General features: G+C 43.2%; 2 protein-coding genes across 7 annotated transcripts; one reads left to right on the top strand and one right to left on the bottom strand.

The window, feature by feature from the left end:
• Window positions 1-32: 32 nt before the first annotated feature.
• PGAM5 (PGAM family member 5, mitochondrial serine/threonine protein phosphatase) lies at window positions 33-9,303 on the top strand. 2 transcript variants are annotated; one of them, XM_053959250.1, is made up of 6 exons: window positions 33-307; window positions 3,407-3,585; window positions 4,823-4,948; window positions 5,344-5,432; window positions 5,729-5,859; window positions 7,672-9,303. In XM_053959250.1, exons 1-6 carry the CDS (start codon window positions 51-53, stop codon window positions 7,820-7,822), a joined length of 933 nt encoding a protein of 310 aa, XP_053815225.1. In that variant the 5' UTR covers window positions 33-50; the 3' UTR covers window positions 7,823-9,303. The 2 variants fall into 2 exon arrangements, with proteins under 2 accessions (XP_053815225.1, XP_053815224.1); XM_053959249.1 differs by having other exon boundaries at window positions 34-307; window positions 5,726-5,859.
• On the bottom strand, window positions 9,239-26,957 carry ANKLE2 (ankyrin repeat and LEM domain containing 2). 5 transcript variants are annotated; one of them, XR_008433993.1, is made up of 14 exons: window positions 26,616-26,934; window positions 22,696-23,127; window positions 21,568-21,759; window positions 20,551-20,744; window positions 19,523-19,711; window positions 19,094-19,216; window positions 18,681-18,747; window positions 17,855-18,036; window positions 16,376-16,482; window positions 15,331-15,524; window positions 14,040-14,721; window positions 13,779-13,910; window positions 12,712-13,016; window positions 9,239-9,573 (listed from the first exon to the last, which is right to left on the bottom strand). XR_008433993.1 is itself a non-coding variant. In XM_053959244.1 (13 exons), the coding sequence occupies exons 1-13, from the start codon at window positions 26,884-26,886 to the stop codon at window positions 12,797-12,799; spliced, it is 2,985 nt and encodes a 994-aa protein (XP_053815219.1). In that variant the 5' UTR covers window positions 26,887-26,934; the 3' UTR covers window positions 9,856-12,796. The 5 variants fall into 5 exon arrangements, 4 of the variants coding, with proteins under 4 accessions (XP_053815219.1, XP_053815220.1, XP_053815222.1 ...); XM_053959244.1 differs by lacking the exon at window positions 9,239-9,573 and having other exon boundaries at window positions 9,856-13,016; XM_053959245.1 differs by lacking the exon at window positions 9,239-9,573 and having other exon boundaries at window positions 9,856-13,016; window positions 21,619-21,759.
• Window positions 26,958-27,767: the final 810 nt, after the last annotated feature.

Here is a 27,767-nt window from a genome sequence, read left to right as displayed (position 1 = left end):
CGGGGCGGAGCGGGCGGGCTCGCCGCTGAGGGGCACGCGGCCGCCCCGCCATGTCGGTCCGCCGCGCCCTGGCGCTCGCCGCCTGCGGGCTGGCGGGCGGCTCCGTCCTGCTCTCCGCCGTCGTCGTGGGCAAGCAGCCGGCCCGCGGCGGTGGCGATAGCGAGCCGCGCCCGGGGGGCTCCGCCGTGCCCTCCGCCGCGCCGCCCGGCTTGCTGCTGCTGCCTCCCACCGCCTCCTGCCCGCCGACCGCCGGCTGGATCGAGAGACCCGCCGGCACCGGCAGCTACTGGGACAGCAACTGGGACAGGTGGGCGCGGCCGGGCTGCGGTGGCGGGGCCGCCTCCTCGCCCGGGGAGGTCGCGGCTGTGGTGAGGGACCGGCGGGGGGGATCCGGGGGCGGCGGGACCTGCCCTGAATCGCTCTCCGGAGCCCCGCGGCGGAGCGGGCTCGGGGCGGGGCAGGGCCCCTCGGGGATCGGGGGGCCCCGGGTCCCCGTGGGAGCAGCCCCCGGCTCGACGGGACTCGTTTCCCGGTGAAATTCCGTGTGATGACCTGCTCCGGGCAGAATCCAGATGAAGTTCGCGAACACCCGTGGAGCGCCCGAGCACTCCGGAGGGATGTGCCAGCGCTGGGTTTTGTTCAGACAGCTCGGAGACTTACCCTGTGCAGGTCCCTTGATTCTGATGCTTTCCGCCAGCCAGACTGCCAAGCCTCAGGCTTGTGATAAGTGTAAGCACTGGGCAGAAGCGTGCCTTTTAAATTTTTTTTTCCAGCCATGCCTCGATGTTGCTGTATGCCCGCAGCAGGGTTTTCAGCTCGGCAGCAGCTCCCGTGTGGATGCCGAGCGCTCTCCCGTGCTGGGGCCTGCTGCTCTTGATCCTGCCTGGGCTGAAAGCCTTGTCAAGGCGGTGGCGCTTTGAACCCAGCTCACTCGTGTTCTTCAGCGTTGAAACACGTTCACACAAGGGTTGACTACATGTTTTCTGAATCTTTAATTGGAATGTGCAGATATCTGCATGGAGCTTTGGCTCATTTAGCTTCGGTCTGGTAGAATTATCTCCCAGGGGAGACTTATGTCAGGTTCCAGTTTAATCGTAGTAAATCCAACCTAAGCACTAACAGATTTTATTGTATAATGCATCATTTTGATTTTTGAGAGGCTACAGGATCAAATGCTCATGTAAATAGGGCTATGCACACCCCAGTGATAAAAATAATGCCTTCATTAAATAAAGTTACAGCTGGTTACACAATTTTACTGAGGGAGGTACTAAAGCTGCTTGTTTAACTGCAGCTCCAGGCCTTCCTGGTTCTGCTAAATGGTTGATTTTCTTCAAGGACTCTACAGTACTTTTAGACTCAAGTAATTTTTTTAAACCAATCCAGGAAGTAGAGATTGTGCTTTAGGTTACAGAGCTGTCACCCCTGCCTGAGCAAACATGGCCAGATAATACTTCTAGCAGTTCAGGATAGCCAATCACCATTCGTCATAGTGTGCAGACAGTGGCAGTGGAATATATTACCCCAGATCAATTTGTTTTCTGCTGCTTGCGGTCTACCAGTTGTGGCTTAGGTTGTGCCTGCTTGAAATCTTAATCTTGACTTTTGGATGTTATTGGCAGAAGCAGTTAATGTGCAAAGTTGTTAAATGGCTTATAAATACACAGAATATCTGACCACTGCTCTTTGGGGGCAGGGACTGTTTAGAAAGGCAAGTCTTGAGCAGATAACTAGATACTACAATATTCTTAACAACTAATGGCTTTTCATGTTTGAAACAAACAAATGCAAATATCAAACTTCTTATTGGTCTAACAGGGTATCACAGTTGGAATGTTGGTCTCTGCCGCTTGCACAGGGATTGTGCAGCTCAGTTCTCAGAGAGGACAGATCTAGTTTCATTCATGTGGAATATGTCATGACAGACGTCAGATGAGTTATTCCCCTTGCTGCTTTACTAATGTGCTTGAATTGATTTTAAAGATTTTTTTGTTTTCCTGTTGGATCTTGCCAGCAGTATAATTTCCAGTGAATCAAAACTATTCTGTGAAGGAGCAATAGAACTTAGTGTTACGGGCCTGTTCTTTCATTTTTAATGCCTTGCTGAAGAATTAACAGCTTGAGGAATGTGTACAGTCTCATTGTCTAATGGAAATCATGTGTTCAGTAAAGCAAAATGGAGGCAAGAGGGCTGTGCACAGCCAGTCTTGCTGTGAGAAATAGGTGTGGGAAGCAGCAATTTTCTGTGAACAAATTACTTTGTCCTAAACTGAATAAAAATTATTTTCCATTTTAAAAATCTATCTATCAGATAAACAAGTTTAAAACTGGAGGAAGTGAGGTGTGGTATGAATAAAATACGCTCTGAGGTGGAGTGACACAAAAAGGATTTGTATTAATGGGGTGGAGGATCAGTGCAGAGAGGGGCCCAGACTAACGTGGGGAAGGTTTGGGGGGGTTGGTGCTGATGGTGCAGGGTTGGTGCCAGAGTGGGAGATCTGTAGCACTAAAGAGAATCACAGAATAATGAGGTTGGAAGAGACCTCTAAGATCATCAAGTCCAACCTATGCCCTAACACCTCAACTAGACTATAGCACCAAGTGCCATGTCCAGTCTTTTTTTAAACACATCCAGAGATGTGATAGCAGAGAGAGGGGGACATCCCCGTGTCCTCAGGAGGAACCAGGTCAGCTGTCTGGGTGATGTGCAGAGCAGGGTGCTCGTGTGCACTGTGACAAGTGGAAGAGAGATTAAAGTGGCATGAGGGGAGAGAGTGCTGAAAAGATGAAAGGATAAGTAAAACACTCCAGGCTGAAAAATAAGTTTTACTGGAGAGAACTGATGTGACCTAGTTTAAAGCAGAAAATAATTCTCAATGTGCACTGCAGAAGGTTGGAATCTTTCTAGGATGTTGTTGGGGGGGTGATTTTTTAGTCATTTGATATAAATGTGATTGATAAATTGCAAATTTTGTAGGTGTTATTACAGGGCCTTTTAGATATGAAGCATTTTCTTTCTTTCATGGTCAGTCATTTTCCTTTTTTCCTGGGTGTCCTTCCTGGTTAGTTTTTCTTGTCAAAACCCATACCATTATATGCTACAAGTTTTTCTGTTGCTCATTGCTTTTTTTTCCCCAAGAATTAATTCAGGTGGCTGGCACTAAGTGGCAAATTTACTTATGTCAAGTTACACCTTTTAACCCATGACATTAACTTTGTTTTCATGCAGGCATTTATTTTTACTTTTCACACAAAGGTTTGAATCAATTTTATTATACAAGTGGCTAAACTGTCAGTTTTAGTTCTTCAGCTATGTCTGGAATTAAGTCAAGGCTATATATCTGTAAAATTCCCCTGCCTCTCAGTCTCCCCATCTAGAAATGACTCTTTAAATGTGTTTGTTTAGACGTGAACCACTGGCTCTTATCAACCTCAAAAAGAAAAATGAAGAAACCGGTGAAGAAGAGCTTGCCTCTCGCTTAGATCACTGCAAAGCAAAAGCCACCAGGCACATATTCCTGATCCGCCATTCCCAGTATCATTTGGATGGCCGGGCTGATAAAGACAGAACTCTGACCCCACTGGGTAGGTATCACTAGCAGCATCATGCTTGGCATTTTGAGGAAATGATTTTTTACCTGATGAGGTTAGTAACTCAGCACTGATCTGGGTCTTGCTGCCAAACCTCAGTCCACTTTCTGTATTCCTTTGTGGCAGAGAGATGTCATGAATAAGTTTGTTTTCTTCAGTTTTCATCCAAACATTAAGATGTGATTTAGAGAGTTCTAAACACGCTCAGTTGTAAAGAAACTTGTCAAAGGAAATTCCAAATTATTTTAAGTTTGCTTTAGCAAACGTTCGTGCCAGCTGATGTAATTCCTAAGGGTTGGGGCTTTTACACTTCATTGAGATGGATTTTTCTTGTGTTTCTCTTAATTTAATCTGCTGATTTATTTAAAAAAAAACACCTCTGACTTTCAGCTGGAGTGTTATAATTAAATACATTGCACTTTTGCTGCTGTCACTGTTTCTGGGAGTACTGCTAATCACTTAGATGAATTGAGGATAACCTTTGTCTGTGTTAATCTTAACTCACTGATCCTGTGTCTAGGTCTCAGATGCTAATTAGTATTATTTTAATAATGTACTTGAAATGCAGTGAACACTTCCTTGATTATGTATGTGCCAACACTGTTTTCAGAGGGGGAAGAATTATTTCTGTGGACTTTTTTCCTACCCACATCTCAATTATTGGCGTGCAAACAGGAACGAAATGCTAATTGCAGGCCTCAAGTGCTATCTTAAACTGGAAACAAAGCATAATGTTAATCCTGTCTCATCCTGTGCCTTAAGTAAGTGACTTAACCTGTCTGTTGTCTTTTCACCTGCCTGCCTGAAAGGTGGGATGAACCTTCCTGAGGCTGCCCAGGTGCTGTGAACTGTGCCAAGCTGGTGTTGCCTTTATGAACCACAACACACTGTCAGGCCTGAGGGGGATTGTTGCTTCCTGGGGATGGGGCTAGCAGGGGTACTGAGTACTTCAGTGAAAGTTGCTGAGTAAGTTTTGGTTTTGGGTTTTTTTTTTTCCTAATTGAAACAAAGAATTTTATTTCCTACTGATGCAAGTATGACTTGAAATTGTTCAATCAGTAAGCTTGGCCTGAGTAGTGGCTCTGATGAAAATGTTTTCCAGTTGCTTTTTAAAAGGAAAAAGCCCAGCGACAATGCAGACCTTTTATGTCTTCTGGACAACTCTCTTGGTAGTTTGTGTGAGGTTCTAATGGGAGTGTCACCAATTTATATAATGAATGTGCTTTTTAAGGTCGAGAGCAGGCTGAACTGACTGGACGCAGGCTGGCAAGTTTGGGATTAAAATTTGATCAGATTATCCACTCCTCCATGACTAGAGCAACTGAAACAACTGAAATTATAAGCAAACATCTCCCAGGTAAGAGACTTCCCTTAATTTTTCATTGTCTTCTGATCCTTCAAACTGCTTCCAGTAGAATTCTAAGCTTGTCCTTAAGGTTGAGATGTTATTTAGTCATTTCCCAGCCCTGTGTGAATGTCTGTATTTATAAAGAAACCTACAGCCGTAATTCTGTTTGTTTCCAGTTTATCTTTAAAAATACAAATACACTTTTTCGAAGTGTAACAGACAGGCTGTTCTGTTCAGTTGGAATAAGTTGTCTTGCTGATGGCAAAACAGTTTTGTTGGAGAGATACACATTGAAGAGTAAGCCTTCCTCAAAGAAAGACTGTGAAAAATGTATTGTAGAGTTGTGGGGCTGTTTGTCATGGCATGTGAACAACTCCTTTCTGAATGTGTATCTAATATTTCAGGAGTCAAAAAAATCAGTACTGATCTGCTGAGAGAGGGAGCACCTATAGAACCAGACCCTCCAGTCTCCCACTGGAAACCAGAAGCTGTGGTAAGTTTTTCTTTAAAGTTTTATTTATGGTTTGGGATTTTTTTCAGTATACTCTGTATGGACAGACACTGTAAGTGTCTGAGCTGATCTTGGTTATCACAGCCCTTAGATAATTGTATTCTTTCCTCCTCCTCAGTAAGTGTGCAGAGCAGTTAAAATAACCTGCAGTCCTTGAGCATTAGTTCAGCCCCAAGTGCACCCCGGTAACCAGGAGCTCTTGAGGAGATGAGGTCCCTGGGGATGCAGGCAGTGCTGCTCTGAGCTGTGTGTAACTGTGACCTCGGTGCCCTCAGCAGTATTACGAAGATGGAGCTCGAATTGAGGCTGCTTTTCGAAACTTCATTCATAGAGCTGATGCCAAGCAGGAGGAGGACAGCTACGAGATCTTCGTGTGCCACGCCAACGTCATCCGCTACATCGTGTGCAGGTACGGGCTGCCTGCCCTGCTCACCTGGGGCTGCTCCAGGGAGGGTTCACTCAAACAGGGCTGGCTTGTGGCACCACTGAGGGGGGAGATGTGTTGATTTCACTTCTTTGAAGTGGTTGGAGATTAGTGCTTGCATTGTGAGCAGCTGCTTCTGCAACTTTATCAAGGTACATTTGATAATTACAACACTTTCATTCTAATTCTAAAGCAAAAATGGCTAAGTCACTGAATCTTAACTTTTTTTGTACATCTGGAGAGTTACTTTAATTACTATATGCTCCTGCTTCCATAAACCTGAGGGTAGTGCCTGTTAGAAAAGACTGCAAATAGATGAATTACTGGATGCGTCTCTTTGAGGTGACATGAATTTGAGCTTACGTAATTAAAGATTGATTCTGTTTTGGGAATTCTTTACTAATGGATATTTTTGAGTTATGTTGAAGTTGCATTAGTGTGTTTTTGCAGTAACATCCAGTATTGGATTAAGGGGAGAGTGGATCTTTCTGATAACATCAAGGTTGTTCATAAAGGAGAAAACAGTTCTGGATCTTTGCCTGTCTCTGTATCCAGTCAGCTGAGTCTGTTTTATTCCTCTTCCCCATCAACAAAGCACTGTCTGTAAGATAATGTCGTGAGCAGGACAGATGTGATTAAACTTTAATCTGATCAATACCTACAACAGTTTCAGTTAGCTTTGTTTAGCTGAGCTAGGTAAATGCTGGCCTATCTGCTCTCTGGGCTGATTTAGAGCTTTTCAAAATTGCTATACTTGAAATTATTGATCAGGTAAACAGACTATTCTTTCCTGTTGTTCTTGCCAAGGCTTTTTCTGAAATACTTACCTACCTTTTCTCTTTGCTGTTGTCTTCCTCTTTTTAATGACTCTTCTGTGCCTTCGATTGCAGTCAATCTGATAGTACAATTGAACACAATCCATGTAACATTTCCTTCAAATCTAGCTTGGCTCTAGCTGGTATTTAATTTTTTGGGCTTTCTACAAGACTGTCATAAGAGCCAAAACCAAGTTATTCCTCAGTATCAGAGGTAAAAGCTGTTTGAGGCAACATGGTATTTTTTCCAGCTAGGAAATTGTTTGATACAATTGATGCAGCTCCTGAGGCTGTTGAGTTAGGGAATTCAGAATGGCTGCAGACCAGCTGTGATGCTGTGTTTCTGTGGAAGGCACAAGGTACTTGTTCTTGTCCTTCCTGGGGAATGATGTAGCCCATGGAAAGTAGTTCCAGTGAATTTCTTCCCTAGGCACATGCAGGCCTCTGTAGGGAATCCTGTGTCACTGCCTCTGCTGTGGGGGTGTGGCTGAAAGAGATTGTGACAGTCACTGTTTGCCACATCCAGGTCCTCTCTGCTCAGGCAGCCCTTGGGTGCTGAGCCAGCTCTGCCTGTCCCACCTGCACAGGTGTTGTGGTGCTGCAGCCTCGCTGGGCCATCCCCTGCCCTGTCTGTGACGGGGCTGCTCAGAGCACTCCTGGCAGCCTCGCTGCGTTGGAGCTGCTGCCTTCTGTCCACGGGAACTAATCCTGTCAGCAGTAATCACACCCATCTGTTGGACTCTGCTTAGCCAAGGGCACTCTTGGCCCCGCTCCAGTTACCAATGCTGCGGTTTTACAGGATTTCCACAAGAAAAGACTTTTTTCCAAGGCTGACTGGGGGCATTGGTATGCAAGCCGCACAATGCCCACCAGTTTTGAGTTTCCCCCTCCTCCTCTCCCTATATGGGACAGAAGGTGATGCTGTGAGGGCTTGCTAATCTAACTGTTCATGAATTATTAATATATGTGTTTTTGTCACCAGAGCACTGCAGTTCCCTCCAGAAGGTTGGCTGCGACTGTCTCTCAACAACGGCAGCATCACTCACTTGGTGATACGTCCCAACGGCAGAGTGGCCCTTCGAACACTGGGTGACACAGGTTTCATGCCTCCAGACAAAATCACACGCACTTGAGTGAGCCAAATGGATGGATGGCTGTCCAGGAGCTGCCTCTAGTCTCTTTGCACTAGCACATTCTGCTACAGTACCACTAGATTTTTATTACATTGGGGTGTGATGCTGTCTTAAAATGTCCTTTGACCCCATTCCTCCTTCATATTCATATCTGCCTTTCAGTCCAGAAAAGAAGAAACCTTTGTAAGCCTGAACATGTCCAGTCCTTAAGTATTCCCCACAACTCAAAGCTGAGCTGTGGAATACAGGTTGAATGTCTGCTCAGCAGTTGCAAGAGCAGTGACTTTTCCCTCACCCCGCTGTGAATTTCTCTAACCAAAGCTTGCTCCTGTGGGTATTTTTTTTTGTGCAGGAAAGCAATTGGTGTGGGAACAGCCTTGTATCACACCGCAGCTAAAAGAGAAGGTGAGCCAGCTTGTTCCAGCTCCTGCAGAAGTGACAAACAGGGAATTCTGCTGTCCAAAGGACAAAGGGATAAAGCTTTTTTGTAAGCTGTTGAATGTGTATGTTGATGTTGTGTCATTGTTCCCCTCTGCCCCCAAAAAGCCCATGTAAACTGTGCCTGGAGGTTATGAGCATAAAGGAAAGAGGGTAAAAAAACCATTTGCCTCAGAGCTGTGGTGCTAGAACTAACTGCTGCTTATATTAAGTGTTCCACCAGCCTCAGGAGGTCCTTTAAGATGTTTTTAGGAATGTTTTTCAGTTTTGTAAAGCCTTTAACCAAAACATGGTCTGGAGAAGGCTGTAGGGATCAGACTGTAGCAGTAAGATGGGAGGAAAGGAAAGCAGCAATCTTCTCGAAGTGCTTTCAGTTACTGATGTATTTTTGAGTGCTTTCCCATTGGTTTGTTTTTGTTGATACCTTACTTTCAGAGTAGAGCAATACCACTGAGTTCAGGGAAGTGATGCTGCAGGTCAGAGGTCCTGCAGCACTGGAGCAAACTGCTGTTGCCAGAATGGTGAGCAGGTGGCCATGGACAGCTCATCTAGGGCAAGTGTACAGACAGGCATTGAGCAGAAGGCTTCAAGGGCCTGCTTCATACAGCTCTCATGCTGCTGGGCTTGTGGGAGGGGAGGGCTCTGAAGCATTCTGAGGCTTGCTGGGCACCTGAGCTTATGTAGAAACTTGGCTCAGTGAATAGCAGGACAGCAGACATAACTAACTTGTTTGGCAGATTCTCCGATCAGTAAGGATGTTGATGAGATGCTGAACTTACTCCTGTCAGAGCTGTATGAAGCATAATCAGGGCAAACAGCCTATGGAGAAGAGGATTTAAGGGCTTGATACTGAACTGCTTATCATCAGGATAAGTTAGGAACAGGGACTGTGAGGGAATAAACTGATCATTGTGTAGTGTAAGGTGTGGGGGGCAAGAGGAAACCATCATGATGTATCTCTCATTAATGCAATGAGAATAATTTATCCATTTTTGTCTATTAACTTTTTAAAAGTTTTGAATAAAATACTTGGTCTGTCTTTCTTTCCTGTCTCTTCAGCTGAATGGCTGCATGGGCAGCTGTAGCAAGTGTGGCTGGAGCTCTGTGGGGACTGCTGGTACAGGACCTGGTGTGTCCCACACTGCTCAGGGCAACAGCTCTTTCACCAACCACCTGCAATATAAACTGGAGGTGGGAGCCAGAGCAGTTAATTTTCATCAGCCACAGAGCTGCCCAGGAGGGGAACTGCTGTAGCCTAAGCACAGCCATTTGCAGGGCTGTGTCACCACCACGAGGAACAGGAGCACCAGCACCTGTAAGATGAAAATTCTGTGATTTTTAGTTTTGTGTGGGTGCACATGTACCCTCTCACACACATCCCCTTCTACATCCTGTGTCAGTGAATGAGCTCTTGGTGGGTAACCAGAGGACACAACACCTCTTTGCACAGGTACAGAAATTAACAATAGTTTTGGTGACACTTAAGGTGGGGGTGGAAAGTGTGAAATTTAAAATTATATCTTTTTTACCATAGTCTGAGTTCCTCTCTCTTCAATACTGTAAGACTCTTCTTTTAAGTCTTTGATGGTGTAGTCCATTGTCACATTGTCACCAACACTCACAAAAGCTGCAGGTATTGTACAAGCAAGGCCTGGACAAGCCAGTGATGTGCCTTGTCGTGCCCAGCTCCTTCTCCCCACATCCCCTATTGAACACAGGGTGACACTTTCAGCTATTCATCTGATTTTAATAGAAAGTGGGATACGTCTGTATTTTTAACATGACACTTTGCTAATTAAAAAACAACCAACAAAAACACAGCTATTTTGCACCTTTAAAAGTGAACTTTTGGCCAAGAAAACAATTCAAGCACTATCACTCTGATTTAAAGTGTCTCCACAGGCTCAGTGTTGAAGGGCTTTCTTCACAAAATCACAAATGATCAAACTGCTGCATAAATTGCTATTTTTGTCATAGCTGAAGTAACACATTGTTAGAAAAATGACCTCTTAAGTGAAGTACAACTGGACTAATGCACATTATATAACACAGTTTAAAAAATACTCTCCTGACTGAACCAAAACAACATTTCAAAGTGAAAGGCAAGGGTGTGGTGTGGGGGTGTCTGGCTACATGTACATACCAGTAACATACATTTAAATATTAAAAAAATAAAGCATAATAAAAGTGAAAAGGACAGAGAACTAGAGTGTTAGTATCAGTCTCCTGGCTCAGTACCAAGCTCTTAGCAAAAGGGCAATGCTGCTATACCACAGCTCTGAAGCACCAGAGTGGAGAACAGCAGCTGCACCCACAGCAATTACTCCAGCAGTTTGGCTCTAACATGGTATTAGGCAATTTCATCAGCTGATCCATTTCTCCAGAATGATAAAGATGTAATTTATGTTAAATTATTGAAAAAACCCAACCACCCAGCCAAAAAAAAAAAAAAAAAAAGTCAATCTCAATCCTTTTGGAGTAAAACTCTATGGATGTGGGATCTTAAAAATATTTTGAGACCAAGGAGCCTGCTACATAAAAATAAGTTTAAAAACCCTTATGAAATAAGTCTGTTAATATACTTAGTAGCAGAAGGTTATGTTTTTGGTTCTGGGTTTTTTAAAAACATGTTTCCTAAAGTATGACCCCCCCAGGCCCCTGGTACTTGTCTGGAATATGACTGAATGAGAGGCATTTATGTAAAGTAGGTCTTACTAATGTCCAGCTCCCTAGAACTAGGTTCAATTTTAACAAAAGAGCAAAATATGCCTTTTTTTTTTTTTTTAAGAATAATTTCTAAAAGAGGAGTCTCTCCCACCTATGGAGAGCTATCGCACCAAATAATCCAACTTAGAGACATTAAAAGACATCCTGTCAGAAAGCCCAGAGAAAAACTGTATTTTATCTGCCCATAGTAAGTGGATGCCACTTTTTAAAAAAAAAAACTTCCAAAAGAACAAAAAACTTAATTAAAAAATATATTACAAAAGGCACTACTGAGCTTGCAAAAGCATTAAGTGCAGTGTTTAGGTTTGTACCAATCACGAAGCTGTGAGGGTGCACAGTTTGTGTGGAACAGTCACTGCCGTGTGAGCAGCCCGGGAGCCCCGGGCTCTGCAACGCCCCGAGGGTGGGACCCTGGGGGAGGCCGGGCCGGCCCCTCCTGCCTCCCACCCGTGTTTGCTCAACTTGGTGCCCTTCTCTCCCAGGCCTGCCAGGTGGCTCTGAGCTCTCACTGACTGTGTGGCACCAGCCCATCCTAATCCATCCCTTCTCACCAGCACACTCCTGCAGAACTTCATTTTCTGATCAGATGTATCTTGTAACAGTAGATAGGTCTTTTTTCTTTTTCCATTTTTTTAACCTAGAGAGCTGTTTCTGGAAGCCTTTCATGCAACATTACAAGCACTAGGCTTGAAACTGAAAACTCTCTGGAGTTTTGAAAAGCTTTCTTACTCTCAGCATCATGCTGTCAAAACAAGTCATTCTTACAGAAGGCTGCAGAATAAAATTATTGACTGCTGTAACAAAAACTCATTACCACATCAACACTAGAGACACAGTAAAAGCTCAGATTTCGTAAAAATATTTTGTCCTTAGTCCTCTCTCTTTACAGTTGGGAAATAGCCACCTCCTGCGCCACTGGCTACCATGTTAATAAATTACAAACCAGACCATTAAGATAAAGTATCTTGCTGGTAAATTTGCCAAGATTATTGCTGATGTGCTTCTGTGTAATAACTATTCAAATCTGCTAGTGTTAGTAGCTTCTCTGGGGAAAAAATAACCATCTAATTTTGAAGCTTTTCCTTAAATCTTCCCACTACCACTTAAAGGAATCCCAATAGTTTCTACAGTGCCCTGTTTCTAAAGCACTCGGTAGATCTCAGTGTCTGTAACAGCCTCAGAACAAGCAGAGACTCGAGGGTCTCTGTGCAGATCTGTGCACACACACACAGACAGACAGGTGAGGGTGGGTGTGGGTATCAACTGCCCAGCCCAGCTGGCTGGAAACTCTCTGCTTCTGCACAGGGTTTCACATCTCTGCTCCACACTGCAAAGTTGTCCTTGCATTCCCAGGCATGCTTTAGGCTTTTCCCCCTGCAAGCAGGACAATGTTTCACTTCCTGCCATCAGTCTCCTCTCCCATGTTTTATTTGCTGATGATGCATTTCCTCGACTATCCAAGGTCAAGAAAGGCAGTTGAGGGTTGTGTGTTCATTACAATGAGGATAAGTAGTGATAGCAATTACCACCATTGCTAAGGACAGTTCAGCCCACTGTGGTACTGGCAACAAGGGTTAATTCAGCTACTGGACAACTGCACTGTCACAAACTTCTTGCTTATCACCAGTAATAATCTACCTCGTATATGGCATTAAGACATATATTCCATTGTTTAAACATACAGTTGTCCTCAATTGAGGAAAAATAAATAGCCAAGTACAAACCTCATGTCACCTTAGTAACATTGTAGTTTCTCCTCCACTCTAACAATGAGAACAGAACTGAAGTCCCAGGATGAGGAGCTGCATTCTAGTGGGCAGGAGGCTCTGCAAAATAGCGCAGGATGCAGGCGGGGCTGTAGCGCCCAGGGCTCCCAGGCTCCGGAGGGAAGGAGGCAGCGCTGCCGTGTTTCCCTGGACTTCCTGGTATGAGACTGTTTCTTCCTGAACTAGGATACACTGAAGCATTTGGAAGGCAAGCAGCGATGGACTGGGACTGGAATCTTGCCTTCAACGCTGGACTTGGCCAACTGAAAGAAACCAGAAGTCATTGCACACATTTTAAAGGAAACTACAATAATGAGAGCAGCACTTGAACTCAGGATCACTTTAGAGCTCAGAACCAATGCACCAGCTGAGAAAAATCATGTCTGATAAGAGACAGATCTGGAAGAAGAGAAGGAACAGGAAGAGCATGAAATATTCTATACAGATGTGTTGCCCAAATCAGTAAGACATAATTTCTTTCAAAATGACCATGATGACACACACCATCCTTCACATGAACAATTACTTTGGACTGGGGTAATAAAGGATTAAAAAAAAAAAACACTAATAAAAAGATGCCTAAAGACATTAATTTCACCTTAACATCCCTCAGCACAATCTAAGGCAACAAGGCAACAAACACAACATTCCTGCACTGCATCAAAAACAGGGATGAATTAGAAACCAAAAGCACAACTATCACTGGGTCCAGTGAAGGATCCAAGTACCAAATTAGCAAAGTGAGAAACTGGTCAAGTGGAAAACAGTCACATCTAATTTGTCTGTGGAGACATGTCCAAGTTACTTGGAACAGCAGTAGAATGTAAAGAACATGACTGCAGCACAATGAAACTCCTTATCAGTAAACGCCAGTCAAAAAAGGCTTTGGTGATTAACTTCAGAAAACAGTTAATTCTGCTGAATTTGAAATACAGTTTTGGGGGCAACAAGGCCTGAAATTCTGCTATTCAAGCTGACCTGCTGAAAATGTACTTCAGCTCCCGTGACTGAGTTTGCAGCAATACCTTTGCCTGTCAGATGAGGAGTAGGATTGCACTGCGTGTTTCCATTTGTAAATCATTGGGAATTTCTGGGGATCAATCTCTGCTCCTTCTATAGCTGCTAAGACATCACCATCCAGCTTCGAGGGTTGCTCCCTAGAATGGAAACAAAACTAGATGAAAAGAGAACCATATATTTATTCAGGCAATGAAACACCCCAATTCAAAACAGTTTTATAAACTATCAGCAAAGAGATTGCCTGTGCAAGTAAGAGTTATTCTTACCCAAGAAGGAATAACTTTAAATTGCCATTTGTGGGTGAAGTCTTCAAAAGAAACTTCTGGGAAGGAAGTTCTTGATGTTGCTGTGGCTCCTTAGTCTGAATTCCAGATTCTCTGGACACTCTCTGCTTTTCTAATGCTATTTTGTGGTCTGTCCTTAACTTGGTCTCTCCATGTTTTCCTGTAACACTTGGCTCAGAAGAACTTGCCAGTGACACTGCAGAGCAGGTCTTGTCCAGAATTCCCTCATACTCAGTTTTTTCAGTGATTTTATGAGATACTCCTGCAACCTCTTGTTCTTGGAATGACAGGCTTTCAAATTCTGACATCAAATTGGAAACGGGTGACATGAGGCATTCTGACCCATCATGCAGCTGCTTTCTGTCACTGATGATCCTTTTACTGGACACAGGACTGCAAAACCCGTTTTTGCTGGCAGCAGCCCCCTTCTCGTAGTGCCGAGGGTGAGCTGAGGTCTCTATGATGTTTCCTGCACACTCCATGGACAGGATATCACACTCAGCATCTCCAATGGCATCAATGCTGGGCTCCTTGGACACCAGAGAGGGGCTGATATTTCGTGCTGCATTTTGTCTGTTTTTGATTTCTTCTAAGCTCATGTCATCATCATCCTCATCCAGAAATGCTCCAACAGAAATGGAATTGCAGGACTTTTTGCTTTTGCCTGTAAACAATTTTAACAAGAGCAACACATAAGAAGACTTTAAACAGAATATCAAGTACATAAGCTAGGGAAAAATGCACAATCTTTATGCCTTATTCTATTTCCTGAAGACCTCTCTGACTATATGTAACAGCATGAACTAACATGACTAAAGCTACAAAAGCAAAATGCACACATGGCAAGAGGTGGTCTAAGCTATAAAAGCTTTCCTGGGTTTTGCTTCTTGTGTCTTTTCACACTCACAGTTGTAAAGAATTATTATTTTTAAAATGTTATTTATTCCATATCTGTGGATTATGAAATTCTATACCTTAAGATGAATGCCCAAATGCTCTGAGTGAAATCATACTGAAGATAGAGGTTTTCTTAGAGGGATTTCATTTGGGGGCTACACTCAAATAAACTACTTCACATGAAAGATAAAGATTGTATTTCTACATTCACAGTGTTGTTGGCTCCTTTTTTGATGCAGTAATCAGATTCTCTGGATAACAGATGAATAATAGCAACCACAACAGGTGAACACTGCTTCCCCTGGGCACCAAGCTTTTTCTGTCCCTCTTCTCCCCAGGTACAACCCATTGTTTGCAGCATTTGTCCTTTTCTTACCAGAGGGATGTGCAGTTTTATATCTATTGCAGGTTTCATTTTCCCCTGTTTCTGGCTGAGCCTTTTCGCTCATTTCACGATGACTCAGGTACTCTTCTAATTTTTGCAGCCCCTCCTGGGAAGACAGATCAACAAAACAGCCCAGAAATTCCCAGTATTCAACCCACGGGAACCCCAGTTCATGAGCTAACTCCCTGCAATAAATAAAATAAAACGAATCATTTGTGAAGACATAAATATTAGTTTGACAACAACTTTTCTGATCACATTTTAACAGCTACAAACAGGAGCACAAACGTGCAACCAGGCAACACAATCCCACCACAATCAACAGTCTGCAAAAGCACAGACACATCCTTAGCAATCAAAGTATCACCTCATTTGTTCCAGAGCATTTTTCACATTTCATCTACTATTTTTACAGTTGGCAGCATAAACATTGCTATCTTCAAGCTGACTGTATCTAGACATTAGACAGAGAAGAATCCCCACTCATACTGCATGCACCAGCTTTTTCTATTTGGGGGTGGGAGAGGGAGGAGGAAGTGAGGGATTATTTTATAGAATGAAATGCAGTCAGCTTTTAACAAAGTATTTTTTCCCATATGTTGCTGATAGAAGGTATTTTAGCTGCAAGGACACACCACACACACACAGCTTTTATAAAACAGCAAATTTGTATTAGAATCTTTTCATTCTGCTCCCTTTTAACAATCCCTCACTTTCACAGAACAAACAGGCTATGCATAATTTTAGATCTGACAAATGAGGCAAGTAAATGTCTGTGAAAAGCATTCCACACATACCATCAATAACAGCTAAAATATCTTTATTGCCAAAGCTAAGAAAGATAGGTCTCACATTTTAACTATCTTATTTACACAAAAATACAGTAAAAATCCAACTGCAAAATATTTCATTAAATATTTCTGCAGTAGCTTTTGACCCAAGATATTGTGCAGTGAGTAATAACTGTACTCTCAGCAAGTCTTTTGCTTTTGCATGATCTATTATTAAGTTTTTATATTGACAGTCTTTTAGATACCTTCCAACTCTTTCAACACCTCTCTCCAGATCAGATTTCCTGACATTGTGAAAGAAGCCAGCTCTCTCTCGCGGTGGAGTCTTCCACAGCCTGCGAAATTCTTCAGCCTTTAAGAAACAGAAATAAATTCAAAAACTACCCCCCACAGTATGAACTAACTCAGTGCTGGCTACACATCTGCCTGCAGGTCTAGAGGATGTTCAGTTGTTTGCTGTCCCCAATTGCTGCTCAACTCCAGCTACAAAGGATCTCACACTGGATCTAAAGTTACTCCTTTCACTACTGGTGGTCACTCTGATCTCTTAACTGCTCATGAAAGAGAAGGACCTTAATGTACAATCATCTGAAAATCAACTGCACAGACACCACATCTGCCTGGTTTTAATGTGTGTGCATCAGGAAACAGAACTGTCTTGTGATTTTGCAATGTCATTCTATTTAATTCCAAATGCTTCCTGGTCATTGGATTCAAAGGGGATATCTTTTTATACACAGACTTGCTACAATTATTAGAATAAATTCTTGCTGTCTATTTTGAAATTGGAATGCCTCAGGGGAAATTTTTTTGCAAAATCCTGCACTTCACTTTATATGACAATGATCACAACGATGACTAATAATTACATTCAGACATTAAAAATACCTGTCAGCAATCAAAATTATGACCTGTTTACACCCTAGATTATATTTTATGGAGTATAAATGATATTTACATTTCTGTCAGTTGAATAGAAAATAGATCAAGAACATTTGGGAGAAAAAGCATTAAGCATTTTAGTAGACCTCAATCTTAAAGAATGCAACCATCAGTCCTCCACTGTATTTATTCACTATTTCTAAAGCTGTCATATTTACAGCATGTTCACATTAAATAAATGAGTCAAATAAACACCTATAAGTTTGGAATATATTTAACAGATATCTAAGTATTCCTCCTAAAAACTGAAGATTTTGATTTTCACTATACAGACAATACATTTCCAAAACCATCCCAACACCTACTACTTGGTTGTCAGTTTTTCCATCTAAAAAAATACATTTATGTTAATTCAACAAGTAGAGGTTAACATCCAGTGGCAACTTCTAGAAGTGAAATAAAGATATAGTTAAGGTTTTTAAAACTGATTCATAGCTGCTTTGAAAGGCTTTGCTTCAGGTTTGAAAGTTACAGCAATTATCTGTAAGAAATGAAAGGTTTGCCAAAGGTGCTCTTTGAATAGATTCCAAGAGGAAAAAGAAAATCATTTTTGACTGAACTTCTACTCTTCTTATTTACACCACATTTCTGTTTTCAGCAATAAAAAAATATTTACAAGTTTCTGTGCTTCTCCATGGAGGAAGATCCATCTCCTCAGCAAAGAGAGAGCCACAATCTGTTCCAGGAGCAAGCTACACCACACAAGGAACCCTGTGGAGATCTTCTTTATTCATAAAAAGGAGAAGCATAGGCACTGGAGTCACAGGGAGTTCTCTCCTTACCTTTGAGGGGCTCATGGGGCCTGCAAAAGCCCTGATGGACAGCACTGGGTCTTTGGGGCTGCCAGGGTATTTAGGCCAAGCTCTCTGGGGGCCATCGTCCATCTGGTCAGGCGACCACGGTGCCCCAATGACCGGAGCTGAGGAATTGTCTTCTGCCCTCAGGAGTGGGACGTAATAGTGACCTAAAATAAATCAAAGCTTTCTCATTCAGTTTATGTTGCATCAGCCTGCTGCTTCTTCCTGGACTACCAATGCACCCATACACTGAACCATCTGACTTTACTTCATTCATAAAACTACTTGTAATTCAGACTCACTGCTTCAGTGATTACAGATCACCTTTTAGTGTAGTTCCCTTGTCTTTCAAGCACAGAAACACCTGCAATAATCCATAAAGCCCTTCCCTCAGGGTCCTTAACATTTTTCACAACCTCCTTTTGCCTGAACACACACATGACAAAACAGAGAAAGTTGTGTGTCAAGGAAATGATACAATGACAGGACTCCCCAGCATGACAGATACACCTCTTGCCCTGCAACAGGTTTTTGTTTTAGATTGGACACTCTGCTCCAGGCTTACTGAATCAGGGCCTTGCCTACATTACAGAGCCACAAGGGCAACCCTGTGATCCATACATGAAGAGTTCTGACTGTCATTTAAAAGACAAAAAGTTCTCTGTCCCTGCTCAATTTCAGAGCTTCCCTTTGGTTTTCAGAGCACTGTACAGCAGCATCATTTATGAACTAAAATGCTACAGAAAGCAAACAGAAGGCAGCCAAGAGCCAAAATACACGCCTGATATAGTACAAAACTCTGCATACAGACCTTTCAAGTACTCTTTTATCTTTTCTTTCAATTCGGCAGATTTGTTCTTGCTTCTTTCACAAACTACCTGTTAATAGAATTTTACTTGTTAGGGCAGCATAATAACCTCCTTTTCAATTCAACTGCAATGCGTGCTCTTTCTGAACAATCACATTATTGGCCCCTACCCATCTCACTCAGTACTTTTAATTCATAGTAAAATTCACTAAAATACATCCAACTTCATAAATTCTAAAACTTTTCCATGGACACAATCAGCATAAAATATTTTTAATGTTATACAGAATTTACTCTTTAATGACAGTAGCACCTTACTACAAGTCTTCTATCCATGGTAGTCAGTAATGTCTGAATATGAAAAATGCTGATCAGGATAACATTTCTGGGTTTGCTGTGGACATGGAGAGACTTACTTCTGCTGGAGTTTGATCGTATTTGTTTCTTGTATTTTTTACAATGGCTGGGTGTGAGGTAAGCACGTTTACCACATCCACATTTCCAAACTTGCAAGCAAAATGCAATGGAGTATCAAACCACTGCAATGGGAAAAAGGGAAAAATTCACATGCACTTAGAAAGATTATAAAGTCAATACCACACATTTAATTTTGAGAGTGAAGAAAGTAAATACATGTCATGACTAATTGTCTCAGCTCTTAAAAAATCTTTTCCCACCATAGTGCAGAATAATGATTACCAAAACCCACAGAACTCATGGAGTTCCTCTTCTGCTCTCTTTCAGTCTCCCTTACACATCCTTAACCCTTTCCAGTTATAATTATAATAATAGTAATAATAACAATAACAACACCAATAAAAACCAGGTAACCCCTGAGATCTTACCATTTTATCTGGAGTGTTCAGGTAAAGGTCAACAATATACTGGATGCGTTTCTTCAACATGACATCGTTATCATCTGGGTACATCAGCCGCATGAATTCTGGATTTTCCAGAGTGTCCAGCAGTAACTGGCAGATAGCAGGCTGATTCTCCTTGGCAGCAACATGCATGACATTGTACCTACACCCTTCCTGGAAAAAAAAGACCAGTATTAGAATGAACCTCAATCTAAACAGCTTTCTTACACCCAGAGATGTAATTGATTTAACTGTGAAAATACGTGGGTTCCTACACTGAGTTTTATATGGATATTTTTGTAAATACTTATCTTTACACCCATATTATAATTAATGAAATTATCCTTACACTCAGTTAGTGACTTTATTTATATAAAGAATGTGGCAAAAAACGTACATTAAGATATTACACAATAAAGGGAGGTAGGAAGTTCAGTTTAGATAAAGAGCAGGAAAATGGGTATAGATACAAAAAATTCAGTTTCTTTGCTATATTACATAAAAAATTTCAACAACTTCACAAAGCTGGTCTGATACAAGTTGAAGTAAGACTGTCAATTTTGCTAAATGGCACCTTATACATGGTTCTGGAATTTAATGCAGGTACTTAGATAAGCAATGCTGTAGGAACACCTAATTACAGCCTAGGCCCTACCCTGGTCCTTAAATTTAGTCTGTTTTAAAAAAGATTGCAACTACTTGGAGAAGACCAAAGAGTAAGAAAACAAGCCTATTCTTGCACTACTGAACACAACTATTCCTCCCCTGAAGAACTGCACACTCGGTTCCTTTAGCTCTGCTGGAGCAAAGGGAGCTCTGGGGTGACCTACAGAGAAGTGCCCCAGCTGCTGTCAGTGAACAGAGAAACCCTGCACTGGGTGGAACAAGGTGTCTGGAAGGAGGAGCAGGAAACATCATTCTTTCCACTTTTGCTTTCAGGCTCCAAAAGCTACATCACTACATCAGAACCTGGATTTTCCTGTTTTGTTGCTGGTTTTGTACAGGTTTTTTACCTGTACAATTGTTGGGTTGTCTCCTGACCCAATCAGGTAACGAGGGTTACTCCAAATAAGGTCTGAAAACGTTGCTGTGTCTCCTTTCTCCACAGCTTTCCGAAGCTTAGATGTGAGATTTTGAGTCCGTGGACTTTTGTAGCTGTTGGCTCTCTCCTTATTCACAGTGTCACTCTCAGGGGAGCACAAACCATCTATCAAAACACAAATCACTCCTTTCTAGATAAATTCTTTCCAGTGACCACCATTTGCACACCCAGACCATGAAAAGTATCCTTTTAATCTAAACCATGTATTAATTTGGCATCTTTAATGTACAGGAGTAATGAAACAGAACTCAATAAGATGACATTTAAATATACCAGTAGTCAGCAATAGGGAGGGAGAGGAAAATGATTAATCAACTTATAAAACTGTTTCAGACTATAATAGGGACTGGTAAACTTTGTAATTACCAGTCTGCTCCCATCCAAATTTAAAAAGCAAAATTCAGCAAGAAACAACCATTTTCTGATTGTTAAAATTGCTTCTGCAGTTCTGTAACTCCTAAACCACTTTAATCTAGCAACTGGGAACGCTGTGAAATATGACCAGCGCTTACCATTTTATTTCTGAACTTATAAATTTACTTAAAAATTGAGTACAGTTTTAATATCCAGTGCAATTTTATCAATGTCTTACTAAACCTGAAAATCCTGAAGTCCATGAATCAAATAAAATCCTAACAAATATGACCATGGAATACTAAGCAAGGTATCCATGCAGACCATTACCTACATTTCACCTTTAGAAGAGTAGCAATGGTACTTTACTTTTAAAACATTTTCCACATTTTAAACATTTCTACACTTAAAATAAAAGTTCTTTTAAACTTCAGTTTATTCAGTGCTTCGCCTTTGAATTTTTTCTGTTATTAGTATATTGGTAAGACAGTTGTTGCTTCTCTCACAAAAACCAAAAATAAAAATCAATGCTGTCTATTGCATCTACTGTACCGAGAAGAAGTTCCCCACTTACCTCTGTTAAATGATCCCACTTTCACTGGAGACAAACATAAAGAGGACTTGCCTGGAGATGGGAAATAATCACAGATTCCTTTAGCAAATTTCTCAGCATCCTCTCTGTTTGTAAAAGCTTTAAAACGGGAACCCTTAATCATCTTAACAGCCTGGAGAGCTTCCTTCCTATCTTCATAAACATGTATTCTCTCTGCAACAAAGAACCACCAAAGTTACATTGCTTCAATAATCTCAGATTTCAATTCCTAGGCAGATTACAGAATTCTTAGACTATCATTCCAGCTTTGGTCTCAGATTGTTTATTTTCCAAACCTGACATAAAGGTCAAAAGTCCTTTTAAATCTTGTCTCTTGGATACTGAGTAGGAGCCTCCCACACAGTCCAGGTTATGCCAGGTGATCCCTGTACAGGGCTCAGCCATTCCCATCAATCAACACCCTTTTAATGGATGGGCCACCTTCAACAAAGCATTTCACTTCTAGATGGAAAAGCAAACTCAAAGCTTATTCACCCTGCATTACTTTTGGTGCTGCCTTGTTCAGAAAGACCAACTTTGTAACTGATCCACAACTTTAAGATCTACACTGAGAAACCTAGATAATAAACAAATCCTTCTCCTTTAAATTATATTGTTCAAATAAGGGCATCTTAATGTACCTTTTCTTAGTAAGAATTCTTACTACTGTCTCAGAGGAAATGATCCTGTGCACTACTCTACTCCTGTCAGGAACAGAAAGGAAGATGGGAGAACTTTTAGAAGAGATCATTTAAGTTTCAACTGATGACAGTATAAATAGTTTAATGATTGTTTATTTACAGGATTACTTTTATTCTTGAGAGGGATTAAAGGCACAGGATAGGTCCAGAGTAGCAATAAGAAATAATTTTCTTCATCTGAGCTACACAGAGTAGAGGATCCTCATACATAGGAACTGTAATGGCAAACACCTGGGATGTCTTGAACTGTTGTCTTTCTGCCTCAGAATAAATACTATTTATAGGAACAAAGAAATACTTCAAACAATACTTGCAATACTAAAGCAGTGGTGTTCAGAACACCTGTTACATAAAAGAATTCTACTCAGACATAACTAAAATGCCTATCACTGGAAATAAGAGTATTTACCATTCCTTGCCAGTATGTCGTCATAAACTGGGCAAACACCATAGAACAGTGGAGGATCTCTGGACGGTGTCTGAGCAGTGATTTGTGAATCAGCACCACAGGCTGGAGCTGAACAGTTCATGTGTGTCACAGCATCTTCTTCTGGAGGGTTCAGACCCACACAGTACCCAAAGTCTGCCTCCTCAGAAGCGCTTCCATGGCTGATGTGATTCACTGGGACATTTCCAGCAGCCTCCTCTGACAGAGCAGACCCTTCCTCCTCCAATGCTCCTTGCTGCTCCAACAGTGCCTGAGCCAATTTTTTTTCAAAAATAAACCTTGTAGTTGCAGTAATGGGCCCACATTTCAGTCCTGCTCTCACAATCTCTTCTCTAAGCTCATCGTGGCTGAGCTTCTTTAATCGGGACAATATTGTATCCATTGTTATTCCACCTACAGGAGGCAAGAGAGGAGAAAAACTGAAAAAAAATGAAACTTCTGCTAGTTAAATGGTGTATTAAAGCAAAGGAAAAAAATGCCTCTTAGCAATTTCTTGAGATTCTGAAGAGATCCTTGCAATGCAGAAAAGACAAAATATTTTTCAACTCAATGTTTTTAACCTACCAGACCCATAGCAAATTTATTTCCTCCTCTCTCAACTACTTAAAATAATATTTACAGCTTACATTTTGTTCTTGGTAGTCCTTTTTCAATTTCTTCTGAAGTGAAAATTCAATCTAGAGCATTTATTCATTAAAATTTATGACAGGCTGAGAAATATTTGATTCCCGACAAGAAGGCACAATCTATTTGTGCAATGCAATACAAGGACACGAGCACCAGTCAGCCCCAAGACAAGGGGCTGCACCTCCAGCTAAAGGCACAGAAGTATTTCTAGTATTTCCTTAGGACTTTCTGTCTGACAGAAGTCTAGAGGACAAGCACAACGCAGCAACCAGGGCAGGCTTTCCCTGGCTGTGATGCAAGGCTGGAAATATGTACACAACATGTTGTTTCCCAGGCCTGTTTTGAGAGCAAACAGCCAGAAGACAAAAAACAACTCATCTTTTCAGATCTCCCTCTCCAACAAAAAACAGAAGCTGGGAGAATTTCTCCATTTCCAAAGGAACATCCTTCTCTCTGCTATGATAAAATTCCCCAGGCTCACATCCCTCCATGTAATCCACACTGACAGCTTCCACACTGGTCAGCAAGAAGATACTAAAACCAAGCTGATGCCAACACAAATTCCTTGCTCTGCAAAACACAACTGAAAAATACAGGATTTGGGCAGCTCAAAAAATGTAAGAAGCTTTCACATTATTTCATCAGGTACTGCAGCCATGTACCTGCACGCAGGCTGTGACTCCCCTGGCACACACTGCTCAGGAAGGGAAGCTCCAGACAGGAATGATTCAGCTGTGCCATTCCCTCAGCTTGCCTTCACTCCTGCCTTGCACTGTCACCTCCTCCACTGCTGAGCCATTTCATGAGGCTTGTACTGCTATGGCCATTTCAGTACTTTATTTTCAATTTTAGGTTTCATCCTCAGTTAATGACACTTAAGACTACTTTTCATATATTTAAAAAACCCAAATGCACAAAGTAAGTTTCTGTAGCTTTCAGCAGCAATCAATACAGCATCACATTAAGTTTCACTGCAATATGAGTTAGAACAAACACATTCCTAGTGTTAGGAAATACTATGAAAATGTACTTAACGCCAAACTTCAATAGTCCTTCAATTATTACAAGTCAACAGTCACATGAATTTGAGGGCTGCTTCCATGGAGGGACGTTTCCTTTGAGAGCTGTCTCTTTTTTATGAACATCTGAACATAAAAATGTCTGTGGTTAGAGAACAACATAACCTCAGCCCCTGAACAATTCACAAGCATTTACTGGAACCTTGCTGAAACAATGGGAAATGAGAGTAATTCCAAGTAAAAAAACCCAAACAGCAGCAGAGCCACAGCTGATGCTGCTGAGCCACTTCCCCAAAGTATTGTAGTTCCCCTGTGATTCCTGAGCCTCCAAGCAACCTCACTGTTTTGATTATCTGACTTGCCCACAAGACTACAACAACAGATATGAAAGATCCACTTACTTGTTTTTAATTCTTAATTCTCTTGTTTTTTAAAATAAAATTTGGTACCAGTATGTTTTAATCAAGGGATGTGCCCCTAAGGTCAAATAAAATATCTATCTGAACTTGCTATTCTAAGGATTTTCCTTTTGAGACTGCATAACCGTAAAATCATAAGGAAGATGAAAACTCAGGGGTGAGAAAGTTCATGGCAGAAACAGCTCAATGAAAACACTCTGAGCAGTCAACATGATGCCTTCAAGAATTAGCTCAGAAATGCTTCTATTTTTAGGGTTCAGAACTAGCACAATCATTCTGCGGAAGAGCAGACCTGTACATATATATAATTCATGTATGGAGAGTAGACAGGAACATGCAAAAATCCTTCCTGCCTTGTGGTTAAGCAAAAAACATGCTGTGAGAGAGCGATCCCTCTGCTTTCTCATGTTTTGACAGAACCTGGTACCTAAAACTCAGTGCTCAAAATTTTGTCTGTTTAAAAAAAAAAAAAGTTATTTACTTTGTGTGTGTCTATTACAACTCTGGCACAACTGAATCAAAATGATGGCAAAGAGAAAAGATGGCAAAGCAGACCAGCAGTGAAGAATCAGGTTTAAGATCTGTTGATAGTATGAAGAGTTTTCTACAGGGCATTTGGTGTGGAAATAGGGAAAACATTGTTGGAGTGACAACATAGAATTCTCACAAAATCCGATTGTGAGAAATTCAGCTAACTTAGATAAGCATTACTGGTTTTTAATTTAATTACCTATTTTAATCTGTCCAAAACAAATTGTGTGACTTGCAAACCTGAGAAACAGCAACTGCTCATTTTGAGACAACCCTTTGACCGTTTGTTACGTGCAGGTACAAAATGAGATTATTTGAACCGTAAAATGTATTATATAACTACAAGTGAGCAGCCAGCATTGAGGTTGTTACCTCTTCTAGTTCAGCATGTAAGGCCTTGCGAGTTACCTTTGCAAATACGAATAATTGCTTTAACAACATGTTCTAGGGCTCTTCCACATCAATCAAAACCTGGAAAAATGGGTAAGAATTGTATTTTCCCTTGTCTCGCTAGGTCAGTATGAAACAGCAGAATCTGCTTCCAAAAAAAAATTAAGACTAGACCCATGACAGAATGAACGACTGACTTCTAAGGATGGCAGTACTATTTTACTCTGCTACTCTCCTTAAATCCTTCAATAAATGAGTAATGTAAGAAAACCGCCCTTTTTGGCTGTTTTGGGTTGTTTTTTTTTCCCCCGAGGCAGGAATGGAGAGTCACATCTTGTCTCTGGCTGTATTCGGCTGATAGGATTTGCATATGTTAGAGCAACCATGGCTCCGTGATGGGGTGATTTCTCTGTACCGCCTGTGGGCGAATGAGCCACCAGTTATGAACTACGTGGCTGAAAGGGAACTGGTGAACAAACTTGAAATAAGCCACGGGCAAAGAAGAAAGGGAAGGGAAAAGGGACAACTTTTCAGGGAGGAGAAACGCACACCTACGTCTAGACCCGGAGCGGGCGGGCAGGGGGCGGGAGGGGAAGCGGGAGCAGCCGCAGGGCCGCGGGAGCAGCCGCAGGGCCGCGGGAGCGGGGCCGGGGTGGCGCGGGCGGAGCCGCCTCTGCGGCCGAGTCGGAGCCGGCGGGGCCCGGCCGTGACAAAGCGGGAAGGGGAAGGGGAACGGGGCGGCGGGGTCGGGCCCGGCCGGGCCCGCGGGCCTTGGGGCCGCGCAGGGAGGCGGGCACGGCCGCGCGGCCTCCCCGGGCGGTGCCCGGTGCCCGCTCCCGGCCCTGCCGCGGGGCGAGGGGCAGCACCATCCCCCGGGCTCCCCCGAGTCTCTCACCTGGGCGGCTCCCGCTGCAGCGCTGGCTCCCCGCGGCGAGCGGCGCCGGGGCGGACTGGGGAGCCGGGGACGCGATGGGGGTGGCGGAGGAGATGGCGGCCGCCGCCGCCGCCGCCCGGCGGCCGCCCGGCCTCCTGTCCCGCAGCCGCAGCAGCCAGCCCACGGCGCCGATGACGGCGCAGGCGGCCAGGAGCTCCCAGCACGGCCATGGGCCCCAGCCGGCTCCCCACAGCGAATCCCAGACCCCGGCGGCCCCGACCCACCGCTCCATGCCCGGCCCGCGGCCCGCCCGCCGCACGCCGGCCGTGCCCGCACGCCCTCAGGGACGGTACCTCCGCGGCCTCGCGGCTTCCACCTCCTCCGCCCCGCGCCCGCCCCCCAACAGACGCGGCGGCGGCTCCGCCCGGCGCTGGCGGGGCTCCACCGCCTCCCTGGGCCTCACCGGACCGCGGCTCCGCTCGGCCGCCGCTCCCGGGCGGCGGGGAAGGGCCGGGGGAGGCGAGGCGGGCGCGGCGCCGCTGCTCCGGCGGAACACGCGGCGGAGCTCCGCGCTGCAGCCGCGGCTGCCGGGCAGGAGGGAGGGCGCTGCCCCAAGGCCGGGACAGGCGGGCAGGGTTTGAACTGCACCGGCCCTCGGGACCGGGAACACACAGGCACTTCCAGAGGCCGCTGTAGAAAGGTTCCGTCCGGCTATTCACCTCAAAATGCCGCAGCAGTCTCGGATAAGCCATGAGAGAAACGGGGAGCAGGAGGCCTCTAGTGCATGAGAAGAAAAGAATTCCCTGCACAGATGTGAACCAGCCCTCCCAGCAAGTGCAACATTCCTTCCTTAGGGGTACAGGCACCTGTACTATGTGCAGTGCAGGCACTTGGTGGTTTAAGTTGCTGTCCTTAAAGAAGAAGATAGTGTCACTTTAACTCACACTGTTTAGTATTGCAAGCAAGGTACAGGAATTTCTCTCCTTGGCATTTTAATTGGCTAAATTAGAATGAAGATGACATTTCTGCATTGTTCCATTTTGTACAATCAGACTCCAAAGGCTGACAAATTCAGGCCAAGGAATTGTGTTTCTTCCCTGATGAGTTCATCTGACTGAGAAAAGGAAAATATAATGGAAATATAAACATAATGAAGTTTAAGCGTATGTAAAA

This window comes from Vidua chalybeata, chromosome 18, assembly GCF_026979565.1.
Source record: "Vidua chalybeata isolate OUT-0048 chromosome 18, bVidCha1 merged haplotype, whole genome shotgun sequence".
Taxonomy (NCBI): Eukaryota; Metazoa; Chordata; class Aves; order Passeriformes; family Viduidae; genus Vidua; species Vidua chalybeata.
The sequence above is the reverse complement of the archived record's forward strand: the minus strand, read 5'-3'. Positions and strand labels throughout refer to the sequence as shown.

What these genes read in the sequence shown, in the direction of transcription:
- PGAM5 (XM_053959249.1), top strand. Translation starts at nt 51, where the DNA reads ATGTCGGTCCGCCGCGCCCTGGCGCTCGCCGCCTGCGGGCTGGCGGGC. An exon ending in CAGAACTCTGACCCCACTGG is followed by an intron (nt 3,586 to 4,822) that starts GTAGGTATCACT and finishes GTGCTTTTTAAG; the next exon opens with GTCGAGAGCAGGCTGAACTG. An exon ending in TATAAGCAAACATCTCCCAG is followed by an intron (nt 4,949 to 5,343) that starts GTAAGAGACTTC and finishes CTAATATTTCAG; the next exon opens with GAGTCAAAAAAATCAGTACT.
- ANKLE2 (XM_053959244.1), bottom strand. Translation starts at nt 26,886, where the DNA reads ATGGAGCGGTGGGTCGGGGCCGCCGGGGTCTGGGATTCGCTGTGGGGA. An exon ending in GATAAAAGAGTACTTGAAAG is followed by an intron (nt 18,037 to 18,680) that starts GTCTGTATGCAG and finishes GATTTATTTTAG; the next exon opens with GTCACTATTACGTCCCACTC. An exon ending in TCCTCATCTGACAGGCAAAG is followed by an intron (nt 13,017 to 13,778) that starts GTATTGCTGCAA and finishes GGTTTCTTTCAG; the next exon opens with TTGGCCAAGTCCAGCGTTGA.